The sequence below is a fragment of the Thalassophryne amazonica genome, chromosome 22 (assembly GCF_902500255.1).
Source record: "Thalassophryne amazonica chromosome 22, fThaAma1.1, whole genome shotgun sequence".
Lineage (NCBI taxonomy): Eukaryota > Metazoa > Chordata > Actinopteri > Batrachoidiformes > Batrachoididae > Thalassophryne > Thalassophryne amazonica.
In genome coordinates this window covers 39,209,431-39,222,471 of record NC_047124.1, presented here as the reverse complement: position 1 = coordinate 39,222,471, position 13,041 = coordinate 39,209,431, and the positions used below count along the sequence as shown (strand labels likewise).

The window sequence follows — 13,041 nt, the reverse complement described above, 5'->3', positions numbered from 1 at the left end:
TAAAACAAACCAGGGTGAAGCTAGAACCGGCCAAAGCTGTTGGAGTTCAACCCACCCCAGATCCAGACATCCCATGACTGGTCATGTATAACAGACAGATGGGATGATCCCGACATGCCAACGAAGGCTGAGATTCAGTTTACATTCCTCAACTCTGTGTTGGAAGTGGCCCACAGTTTTGGACCCGTTACATTATTACAGAGCAGAGTAATGGCTTGGGCAGTTTAAGTGCTATGGTCACTTGCCAGGTTTACAAAAGGCACAGAGCTTTCTTTACACTTTCATGATGTGACACTGACCTTTTTGAGGGCCACGACCTGCACAGCGCACAGGTCACTCAGGCACTCTGCGATCTTCTCCAGAGGAAGACGAGCAAGGACGAGTGCCGTACCTGCGGAAAGGAAACAGAAAATCCACTCAGTTAAGACTGACAGCTCACACTACTACTTTGGTGCAAGTGGCTAGCACAAGAAGGTGAGCCATGCCCCGTTCTCCTGGTACAGCTGGAGTTGTGCTATGAAGTGCATTTGGCATACGTCCTGTGCCACTGGGGCGGCAACCTCGAGCAAAACCAGAGAACCGAACGGAAATTAGTTTATTTGTCGAAATGTCAATTATAGATTTTAAATTTTCCAGAATTCTGCTCAGGACTTGGGGAGAGCATGGGGGGGGACAGTCAATTCAAATGCAAATGTCATGGTTCATAAGAATAATCTTTTTTTTTTTCGTATTGATCTAATATATAGGATTGAGAGAAATGATGCAATTTTTGAATTTCTCCACAAAACTATGAATTTACATTTTTTTCCTGACTTTTTATTGAATTTTTTTTTTCAAAACACAACGAACACCATACACCTCAAATAGAACATCAAACTTAAAAAGACACACTGCTCGTTGACTCGTGACAGGTGCATAGCAGCACCTGCACCAATCGTCTGTTCCAGAGGTTACGTCTCCCTAGATTGTCCATACATTGTCCCATGAAGGATTATTCAATGTCCAGAGAAAATTCCAGCTGATGATCCTCATACAGCACCAGTACCACCCACATCCTTGGCTTTACAGAATTGCAAACATTTAGACCAAATCAGGGCGCAGAAACATGCAATTCAGCCACCTGTAGGGAATAAAATCTTAACACGTGCCATTTCTTGTAATATTTCTCATAACCAAAAGCTGCAACTTCACTTAGTTCTGTAAGCCATTCTTCAAACAATTTAAAAGCAACTTTTTTTGGAAAATTTTGGCATGTGTTTTGTTCATTTCAGTTTCACAACTGTATATCACTTTAAAGTATCACAATCAATCAATCAATTCAATCAATTTTATTTATATAGCACCAAATCACAACAAACAGTTGCCCCAAGGCGCTTTATATTGTAAGGCAAGGCCATACAATAATTATGTAAAAACCCCAACGGTCAAAACGACCCCCTGTGAGCAAGCACTTGGCGACAGTGGGAAGGAAAAACTCCCTTTTAACAGGAAGAAACCTCCAGCAGAACCAGGCTCAGGGAGGGGCAGTCTTCTGCTGGGACTGGTTGGGGCTGAGGGAGAGAACCAGGAAAAAGACATGCTGTGGAAGAGAGCAGAGATCAATCACTAATGATTAAATGCAGAGTGGTGCATACAGAGCAAAAAGAAAGAAACACTCAGTGCATCATGGGAACCCCCCAGCAGTCTAAGTCTATAGCAGGATAACTAAGGGATGGTTCAGGGTCACCTGATCCAGCCCTAACTATAAGCTTTAGCAAAAAGGAAAGTTTTAAGCCTAATCTTAAAAGTAGAGAGGGTGTCTGTCTCCCTGATCCGAATTGGGAGCTGGTTCCACAGGAGAGGAGCCTGAAAGCTGAAGGCTCTGCCTCCCATTCTACTCTTAAAAACCCTAGAAACTACCAGTAAGCCTGCAGTCTGAGAGCGAAGCGCTCTATTGGGGTGATATGGTACTACAAACCCTGGCAAAAATTATGGAATCACCGGCCTCGGAGGATGTTCATTCAGTTGTTTAATTTTGTAGAAAAAAAAGCAGATCACAGACATGACACAAAACTAAAGTCATTTCAAATGGCAACTTTCTGGCTTTAAGAAACACTATAAGAAATCAAGAAAAAAAGATTGTGGCAGTCAGTAACGGTTACTTTTTTAGACAAAGCAGAGGAAAAAAATATGGAATCACTCAATTCTGAGGAAAAAATTATGGAATCACCCTGTAAACTTTCATCCCCAAAACTAACACCTGCATCATATCATTGTAACAAACTATTGTAATTCATTATTATCAGGTTGTCCTAAAAGTTCCCTAAAAAGCCTTCAGTTGGTTCAGAATGCTGCAGCTAGAGTACTGACGGGGACTAGAAGGAGAGAGCATATCTCACCCGTGTTGGCCTCTCTTCATTGGCTTCCTGTTAATTCTAGAATAGAATTTAAAATTCTTCTTCTTACTTATAAGGTTTTGAATAATCAGGTCCCATCTTATCTTAGGGACCTCGTAGTACCATATTACCCCATTAGAGCGCTTCGCTCTCAGACTGCGGGCTTACTTGTAGTTCCTAGGGTTTGTAAGAGTAGAATGGGAGGCAGAGCCTTCAGCTTTCAGGCTCCTCTCCTGTGGAACCAGCTCCCAATTCAGATCAGGGAGACAGATACCCTCTCTACTTTTAAGATTAGGCTTAAAACTTTCCTTTTCGCTAAGGCTTATAGTTAGGGCTGGATCGGGTGACCCTGGACCATCCCTTGGTTATGCTGCTTTAGACGTAGATTGTGGGGGGTTTCCCATGATGCACTGTTTCTTTCTCTTTTTGCTCCGTATGCATCACTCTGCATTTAATCATTAGTGATCGATCTCTGCCCCCCTTCACGGCATGTCTTTTTCCTGGTTTTTTCCCTCAGCCCCAACCAGTCTCAGCAGAAGACTGCCCCTCCCTGAGCCTGGTTCTGCTGGAGGTTTCTTCCTGTTAAAAGGGAGTTTTTCCTTCCCACTGTTGCCAAGTGCTTGCTCATAGGGGGTCGTTTTGACCGTTGGGGTTTTTCATAATTATTGTATGGCCTTGCCTTACAATATGGAGCGCCTTGGGGCAACTGTTTGTTGTGATTTGGCGCTATATAAGAAAAAAGTTGATTGATTGATTGATTGATTGATATCAGATCTGCTCGTTAGTCTACATCTAAAAAGGAGTGATCACACCTTGGAGAGCTGTTGCACCAAGTGGACTGACATGAATCATGGCTCCAACACGAGAGATCTCAAATGAAACAAAGGAGAGGATTATCAAACTCTTAAAAGAGGGTAAATCATCACGCAATGTTGCAAAAGATGTTGGTTGTTCATAGTCAGCTGTGTCTAAACTCTGGACCAAATACAAACAACATGGGAAGGTTGTTAAAGGCAAACATACTGGTAGACCAAGGAAGACATCAAAGCGTCAAGACAGAAAACTTAAAGCAATATGTCTCAAAAATCAAAAAATGCACAACAAAACAAATGAGGAACGAATGGGAGGAAACTGGAGTCAACGTCTGTGACCGAACTGTAGGAAACCGCCTAAAGGAAATGGGATTTACATACAGAAAAGCTAAACAAAAGCCATTATTAACACCTAAACAGAAAAAAACAAGGTTACAATGGGCTAAGGAAAAACAATCGTGGACTGTGGATGACTGGATGAAAGTCATATTCAGTGATGAATCTCGAATCTGCATTGGGCAAGGTGATGATGCTGGAACTTTTGTTTGGTGCCGTTCCAATGAGATTTATAAAGATGACTGCCTGAAGAGAACATGTAAATTTCCACAGTCATTGATGATATGGGGCTGCATGTCAGGTAAAGGCACTGGGGAGATGGCTGTCATTACATCATCAATAAATGCACAAGTTTACGTTGATATTTTGGACAATTGAAAGGATGTTTGGGGATGATGAAATCATTCTTCAAGATGATAATGCATCTTGCCATAGAGCAAAAACTGTGAAAACATTCCTTGCAAAAAGACACATAGGGTCAATGTCAACGAGCAGATCTGATTTGATGCAGGTGTTAGTTTGGGGGATGAAAATTTACAGGGTGATTCCATAATTTATTCCTCAGAATTGAGTGATTCCATATTTTTTTCCTCTGCTTGGTCTAAAAAAGTAACCGTTACTGACTGCCACAATCTTAATTTACAGGGTGATTCCATAATTTATTCCTCAGAATTGAGTGATTCCATATTTTTTTCCTCTGCTTGGTCTAAAAAAGTAACCGTTACTGACTGCCACAATCTTTTTTTCTTGATTTCTTATAGTGTTTCTTAAAGCCAGAAAGTTGCCATTTGAAATGACTTTAGTTTTGTGTCATGTCTGTGATCTGCTTTTTTCTACAAAATTAAACAACTGACTGAACATCATCCGAGGCCGGTGATTCCATAATTTTTGCCAGGGGTTGTATGAGTTCCCTAAGATAAGATGGGACATGATAATTCAAAACCTTATAAGTAAGAAGAAGAATTTTAAATTCTATTCTAGAATTAACAGGAAGCCAATGAAGAGAGGCCAATATGGGTGAAATATGCTCTCTCCTTCTAGTCCCTGTTAGTACTCTAGCTGCAGCATTTTGAATTAACTGAATGCTTTTCAGGGAACTTTTAGGACAACCTGATAATAATGAATTACAATAGTCCAGCCTAGAGGAAATAAATGCATGAATTAGTTTTTCAGCATCACTCTGAGACAAGACCTTTCTTGTGCCTTTAATACCTATGGCATGCTCTAATCTCTGTAATAAAATTTTATGGTCAACAGTATCAAAAGCAGCACTGAGGTCTAACAGAACAAGCACAGAGATGAGTCCACTGTCTGAGGCCATAAGAAGATCATTTGTAACCTTCACTAATGCTGTTTCTGTACTATGATGAATTCTAAAACCTGACTAAAACTCTTCAAATAGACCATTCCTCTGCAGATGATCAGTTAGCTGTTTTACAACTACCCTTTCAAGAATTTTTGAGAGAAAAGGAAGGTTGGAGATTGGCCTATAATTAGCTAAGATAGCTGGGTCAAGTGATGGCTTTTTAAGTAATGGTTTAATTACTGCCACCTTAAAAGCCTGTGGTACATAGCCAACTAATAAAGACAGATTGATCATATTTAAGATCGAAGCATTAAATAATGGTAGGGCTTCCTTGAGCAGCCTGGTAGGAATGGGGTCTAATAGACATGTTGATGGTTTGGATGAAGTAACTAATGAAAATAACTCAGAACAATCTGAGAGAAAGAGTCTAACCAAATACCGGCATCACTGAAAGCAGCCAAAGATAACGATACGTCTTTGGGATGGTTATGAGTAATTTTTTCTCTAATAGTTAAAATTTTATTAGCAAAGAAAGTCATGAAGTCATTACTAGTTAAAGTTAAAGGAATACTCGGCTCAATAGAGCTCTGACTCTTTGTCAGCCTGGCTACAGTGCTGAAAAGAAACCTGGGGTTGTTCTTATTTTCTTCAATCAGTGATGAGTAGTAAGATGTCCTAGCTTTACGGAGGGCTTTTTTTTTATACAGCAACAGACTCTTTTTCCAGGCTAAGTGAAGATCTTCTAAATTAGTGAGACGCCATTTCCTCTCCAACTTACGGGTTATCTGCTTTAAGCTGCGAGTTTGTGAGTTATACCACGGAATCAGGCACTTCTGATTTAAAGCTCTCTTTTTCAGAGGAGCTACAGCATCCAAAGTTGTCTTCAATGAGGATGTAAAACTATTGACGAGATACTCTATCTCACTTACAGAGTTTAGGTAGCTACTCTGCACTGTGTTGGTATATGGCATTAGAGAACATAAAGAAGGAATCATATCCTTAAACCTAGTTACAGCGCTTTCTGAAAGACTTCTAGTGTAATGAGACTTATTCCCCACTGCTGGGTAGTCCATCAGAGTAAATGTAAATGTTATTAAGAAATGATCAGACAGAAGGGAGTTTTCAGGGAATACTGTTAAGTCTTCAATTTCCATACCATAAGTCAGAACAAGATCTAAGATATGATTAAAGTGGTGGGTGGACTCATTTACATTTTGAGCAAAGCCAATTGAGTCTAATAATAGATTAAATGCAGTGTTGAGGCTGTCATTCTCAGCATCTGTGTGGATGTTAAAATCGCCCACTATAACTATCTTATCTGAGCTAAGCACTAAGTCAGACAAAAGGTCTGAAAATTCACAGAGAAACTCACAGTAACGACCAGGAGGACGATAGATAACAACAAATAAAACTGGTTTTTGGGACTTCCAATTTGGATGGACAAGACTAAGAGTCAAGCTTTCAAATGAATTAAAGCTCTGTCTGGGTTTTTGATTAATTAATAAGCTGGAATGGAAGATTGCTGCTAATCCTCCGCCTCGGCCCGTGCTACGAGCATTCTGGCAGTTAGTGTGACTCGGGGGTGTTGACTCATTTAAACTAACATATTCATCCTGCTGTAACCAGGTTTCTGTAAGGCAGAATAAATCAATATGTTGATCAATTATTATAACATTTACTAACAGGGACTTAGAAGAGAGAGACCTAATGTTTAATAGACCACATTTAACTGTTTTAGTCTGTGGTGCAGTTGAAGATGCTATATTTTTTCTTTTTGAATTTTTATGCTTAAATAGATTTTTGCTGGTTATTGGTGGTCTGGGAGCAGGCACCGTCTGTACAGGGATGGGGTAATGAGGGGATGGCAGGGGGAGAGAAGCTGCAGAGGTGTGTAAGACTACAACTCTGCTTCCTGGTCCCAACCCTGGGTAGTCACGGTTTGGAGGATTTAAGAAAATTGGCCAGATTTCTAGAAATGAGAGCTGCTCCATCCAAAGTGGGATGGATGCCGTCTCTCCTAACAAGACCAGGTTTTCCCCAGAAGCTTTCTATGAAGCCCACCTCATTTTTTGGACACCACTCAGACAGCCAGCAATTCAAGAAGAACATGCGGCTAAACATGTCACTCCCGGTCCGATTGGGGAGGGGCCCAGAGAAAACTGCAGAGTCCGACATTGTTTTTGCAAAGTTACACACCGATTCAATGTTAATTTTAGTGACCTCCGATTGGTGTAACCGGGTATCATTACTGCTGACGTGAATTACAATCTTACCAAATTTACGCTTAGCCTTAGCCAGCAGTTTCAAATTTCCTTCAATGTCGCCTGCTCTGGTCCCCGGAAGACAATTGACTATGGTTGCTGGTGTCGCTAACTTCACACTTCTCAAAACAGAGTCGCCAATAACCAGAGTTTGACCCTCGACGGGTGTGTCGCCGAGTGGGGAAAAACGGTTAGAAATGTGAACGGGTTGGCGTGTACACGGGGCTTCTGTTTAGGGCTACGCTTCCTCCTCCTCCTCCTCCTCCTCCTAACCCTTCCACCGACTACAGGGGCCTGGCTAGCTGTAGAATTTTCCACGGTGCGGAGCCGAGTCTCCAATTCGCCCAGCCTGGCCTCCAAAGCTACGAATAAGCTACACTTATTACAAGTACCATTACTGCTAAAGGAGGCCGAGGAATAACTAAACATTTCACACCCAGAGCAGAAAAGTGTGGGAGAGACAGGAGAAGCCGCCATGCTAAACCGGCTAAGAACTAGTAGCTGCGCTAAGCTAGCGGATTCCTAAAAACACACGAAGTGAATAATGTGTAAATAATTTAGTGGTGATTCAGCAGAGGGAGTGCTTTAGTTAAGGCACGTGAAGATTACACTGTGAAACAAATCGTGATCTAGGTAACTAGATCAATCTAACTGCGCAGATTAAACAGCTAACAGATACAGGAAGTGATACAATACCGCAGTGAGAGCCAACCACCAGTAGAGGCCCAATCTCTCTATCACAATCACACACAATCACAATCTGCTCTATTGCGATATCCCATAATCCCCTGCACACCAGAGAGTTGCTGCAGTCAAAGTAACACTGAGAATCCACATGATGACAACTGCAAATGAACATTATATGACCAAAATGTAATCTTTTATGTTTTTCATAACATTTTTAAGAGACTGCTGCACGAGACCCTGAAAACTTGCTGAAACAAATATTCCAAATATTCCATGTCTGCTACGTTTAACCTGCGTGGAACTTCATAAACGCAAACCGACTTTCAGACATTTTATATATATTGCTATGGAACAAACAGCACAAACAGTGTTGTAAAAGACAATAAGCAGGGCGTTAAAGCGCAAACTTCACTTTCCCCCAGAATGACATGAAAAGGAAGTGATCGCAGCTCACATCGATTCCCACTGAAAATAACGGAGAAACAACCTGAGCTTCACACATATTTACATAAAACAAACAATAACAATGTCTAAAAACCCAGATCATATATTCACAAGTTTTAGGCACAATACACTAAGAGTTTTATGTTGTGATGTTAACACTGTTGTCCGTGGGCAGTCTCAATGCAAACTGTAAGATTTTGCGGGATTTAAAACCTCAATAGAGCGAATACCACATGCACATTACAGTTGGTCTAGTCACACTCCCATTCAGTAGATGGCAGTGTTCTATGCATTTTGACGGGGGGGAGGGTGATGAAAGGAGACTCAGTCATTTCCCATAATGCCTTTTGGCGTGTGTGTCTGTAAACACTCAAACCTTCAGAATTAACACATTACTTTATAAGATATGTGTGATTATTTTCATTCTGTAAAAATGACAGAGTTGCCTTTAATGTCGATAAACCCTAACTGACTTAGTTGTTTTTAATATTAAACCATGAGCGAAAAGTGCTTTGCGCTTCATGTCTCCTGTCCCTTGTCCGAGCGGACTGGGTGCATAAAGAAAGAAGCTCTGGCTCATTGTTTGTTTTTCGGTTTGTGATTGCCTTTGAATTTACCCGGCAGCACATACAGTGCTTAAACTCAAAAATGGCTCTTCAGTAGCCTCCAGCGTACTGAGTCAGTACTAACAGTTAGTGGTTAATTGTAACGTCCGCTAAATTAGCGGTTTATTGGTTGAGCGTTATAAGAGTTAACTTTTCAGTTACCGGATTAGCGGTGATCCAAGCTAACGTTTTGGTTAGCTGTGCCCACCACCGACCACAGCGCATGATTAGAACTTGTGTTGTGTTTGCTCTGTATTTTATACAGGGATGAGAACAGTCAGGAAGGAAAAAGACTGGTGGGCCCCCACCTGCAAGGTGAAAATTTCACATTTTTCCACACTTTAAAGGAGCCATTCTGGTGAATTTTAACACATGAAAAGATGACTTTATGTGGATAAAAAATGCTCTCATTTATACCTTTAATAGTTTAAAATATTGGCCATGAATAACAGTTCATAATGAATTGTATTTAAATTTGTTGTCACCAGACATTGCAAATCAATGTTTGTCAAAAATGAAACCAAACAGTCAGGACAGTCAGTCCAATGTACGTGTAAATCCTGGCAAAATCCACTCAAGACCACACGACAAATTCTGTTGGGTTTTTTTTCAATTAAAAAGGTATGTTGGCTTTTTCTCAGCCCAAAGTGAAATCCAAGTTGACACAATCCACAGCACTGAAAGGAAGAACAAAAAAATCATCTACAGACACTTCTAGTTAGTGTGTGTGTGTGGTATTTTACTCTTATTCAGTAATTTATGTCGAATCCCGGTGAAACATGGCCCCACCCATGTCCCTTGTTGATGTGTTCAACCCTTTTTTCCTATCTTCTTAGTTCCTTTGTATTTTTTTTTATAAGCCCCCGTGTGATCAGTCCCCCTGCCTTCACTGTGCAGTAAAGGCAGGGGGACTGATCAGACCCCAACTGCGACACAGGATCTCGTGCCAGAGATGTTTTTCAGGAAAAGTAAAGTTTTTACCGCTTAGGGTACACCTACCCGCTCATGAACTACCCAGTCTTTCTTTCGTTAACTACTTTATTAACATTTACAGACACAAATGAACTGCAAAACAATGTGCTTAGCTCTTAGCCTAGCAGTTCCTTCTTCTACCTACTTTATGATTTCCGTCAAACCTGTTGTGCACACCACCTTGTTCAGCATAACAGCGACACCCGGTGGCTAATGTGAGAACTGTCAAACACATCACATCCCACCTCGATTTTTTTCTCACCCGATTTGAAATAATAGTGACAGTTGCCACAATGAACCCCAAAATTCGGGAAACCCCCCAACTGGCAGGTGATCCTCATCCCTATTCATATGCGTGTGTCTCGAGTGTGATGCTATTCTGGATTGAGAAACTGCAGGTGGTCCTCTCGGCTACAGATGATCCTTTTTGATCAGGGGCCTGGTGCAGGACCTAAACACTGCTAAAGAAGGATTCTTGTTTCTGAACCCAGTGAAGGGAACAGCGTGGCTTCGTAGTAAAAGAGTGCGGGTACTAGACTGGCCTGCCTGCAGTCCAGACCTGTCGCCCATTGAAAATGTGTGGCGCATTATGAAGCGCAAAATACGACAGCAGAGACCCTGGACTGTTGAACAACTGAAGTCGTACATCAAGCAAGAATGGGAAAGAATTCCACCTACAAAGCTTCAACAATTAGTGTCCTCAGTTCCCAAACACTTATTGAGTGTTGTTAGAAGGAAAGGTGGTGTAACACAGTGGTAAACATACCACTGTCCCAGCTTTTTTGAAACATGTTGCAGGCTTCTATTTCAAAATGAGCAAATATTTGCACAAAAACAATAAAGTTTATCAGTTTGAACATTAAATACCTTGTCTTTGTGGTGTATTCAATTGAATATAGGTTGAAGAGGATTTGAAAATCATTATATTCTGTTTTTATTTACATTTTACACAATGTCCCAACTTCATTGGAATTGGGGTTGTAGCATTAGCTTGTGACAACTACCAAAGAAGCTCAGAAGCTGTGGAAGCGGATGGGATGAGTGAAGAAGTTCAAGGGCATACGAGCAAGGAGAAATGACTTCTTGGAGCGAAATCAGGATGTATGGCTTAGGGGCGACTTACAAATCAGCAGTAAGAGAACTGCAGAAACAGGGCAAAGAGTTGGAAGCTGGTTAAATGGTGTGTATAGTGTGAAACAGTTGCAGTAGAAGTGTAGCACAGCGGAGTCTAAAGAACAAGACAACAGGAGGAACAGAATCATTTCTGCCTGCCTGAAACAGCTGAGGGACAAAATCTATCTTATGTATTTTTTGGAACTTATATGCACGACAAAGCAGGTGATGCAAAGACGCCCGGTGTTTTTCCCAAATGTGTCTTTAGGCACCACCATGCTTGAGAGAAACAGCAGAAAACTCCTTTTCCACAGACGCTTATCTTCACACGGGATGAAAAGATGGAGTGGTTTTACAGATGTTAAAAAGAACTGAAATGCTGGCATGGATGTGCACAGTCTGTATGGTGCATTCGCTGTGGCAAAAATACTAAGGAACTCTGGTAATAATGACTTTACCCCACCTCAACGTATGAAAGCTGTTCACTCCAAATAATGCAATAAGGGATTCAATCAGTAGAGATTTTTACAGAGGCAGCAAATGAGAAAGCATTTTGCCTCTTTGCACGCTAACCATGATTCATGTTGATCATTAAGGTGAGAAACCAGACCCGTTTTTAACCCAAGGGTCATTCTGTGTGAAATCATCAGGTGCCTCTCAGGTCACCGACTTGGATTCACATGCAAAATATTTCTGCTTAATTCCAAGTAGTTTTTTTTTTGTTTGTTTTTTTTTTTAGATACAATTTTTTTTACAAGACCTTTTTGCCTTGGACAGAGCAGACTCTGTCCAAGGCAAATTTCTCCTTAGGGAGACAAATAAAGACACTTTGACTTTGACTTTTTAATAAGGGTACCCACAATCCTATTTTTCACTTGCAAATGCATTTTGAGCTTTCTTTCATTTTTAAAAGGCTTTATCTGAGCTAAAAATGCAGATATAAAGCTCAAATTTGGAATACACCCTATTTGGGCACCCCAGATACAGCAGTAAATTTCAAAAATGGCATACGGAGTTAGTTTTTCCATTCTGTAGCATCACAAAAATGGCAGTTTGTCCATTCTCGCAAAAAATTACTAAATTTCAAAGAGCTGCACTATAGAAGGGACTCTATGGATAATCTTCATACTGTAGAATACACATACTGTGTCTGAGGTACTAGTTATATGTGTGTAAAACATTGTGGTCATAACTTGAGTTTTTGAATTATTGACTTGAAAATCGAACATGATCGTAGAATGTCAAAAATAGGCCTCCAGTCTCTCTATGATTTGACCATGTGGGCAAGTGCTCAGCCACTTCATTTTTTTTTTTTTTTTTTTTTTTTTTTGTGGAGAGCATATTCATATACCAACTTTGTCTTCTTTTTTTTTTTTTAATCTAGCTCAAATGGCTTCATAGTGAAAAAAAATTGCAAAATAGGGTACCGTAACATGGCGTGAACCAATTTTGAAGCTGTATTTGCATGTTCAGAAAGCAATATATCAGCTCTGAATGGAAGCATAAAGCTCAAATTTGGTATTTACAATATTTGGCACCCCAAAATAATGAATCAACTTTGAAAGACAGATTACTGAGCTTATTTTTTTCTTTCATGGCATCATAAAATGAGCAATTCAGTCAACAACACAATTGTTTTTAGAAAGTTTTGAAGAGCTGTACTCCAAGAGTAAATTGATCATTTTGATATTTCAGAATTTACTTTCTCCAAGTAAAATATATTCATGCATAAGAACTGCATCAGCTGTAATGAATTACTCCAAACAAAGGTATACATGCACTCCTCACTGATACAATATATACACTGGCAAGTGAACAGGTGACTCCAATTTCTTTATGTGCAGCAGCTGATGACATTATCAGCCACATTTAAAACAATGAGCAGTTACTCTTGATATCAGATCTATTTTTAAACTGCAGTGACTCATGATCAGCTTGTCTAAAATTGTTATAACAACAGTTCCCTTGCCCTATTAATGCCTCTCATGAAATGAACAGATTAAGAAAAATACATATTGTCTTAGTGGTTTTTCACAGAAAAACAGAGAAGACAGGATAGGCTCACGTTCCATGCTCTAAAAGAACATACAAAGACCGGCAAATGGCACCAGAGTGTACAGTGGACTTTAT

At 40.3% G+C, this 13,041-nt stretch overlaps 1 protein-coding gene across 1 annotated transcript in view; it reads right to left on the bottom strand.

Annotated features, from left to right (window-relative positions):
• tnpo3 (transportin 3) overlaps positions 1–13,041 on the bottom strand; it is a 101,077-nt gene that overhangs the window by 63,914 nt on the left and 24,122 nt on the right. The window contains exon 3 of the mRNA XM_034163468.1: positions 300–391. Within this exon, the coding sequence (XP_034019359.1) occupies positions 300–391 (92 nt within the window). The remainder of the gene's footprint in view (positions 1–299; positions 392–13,041) is intronic.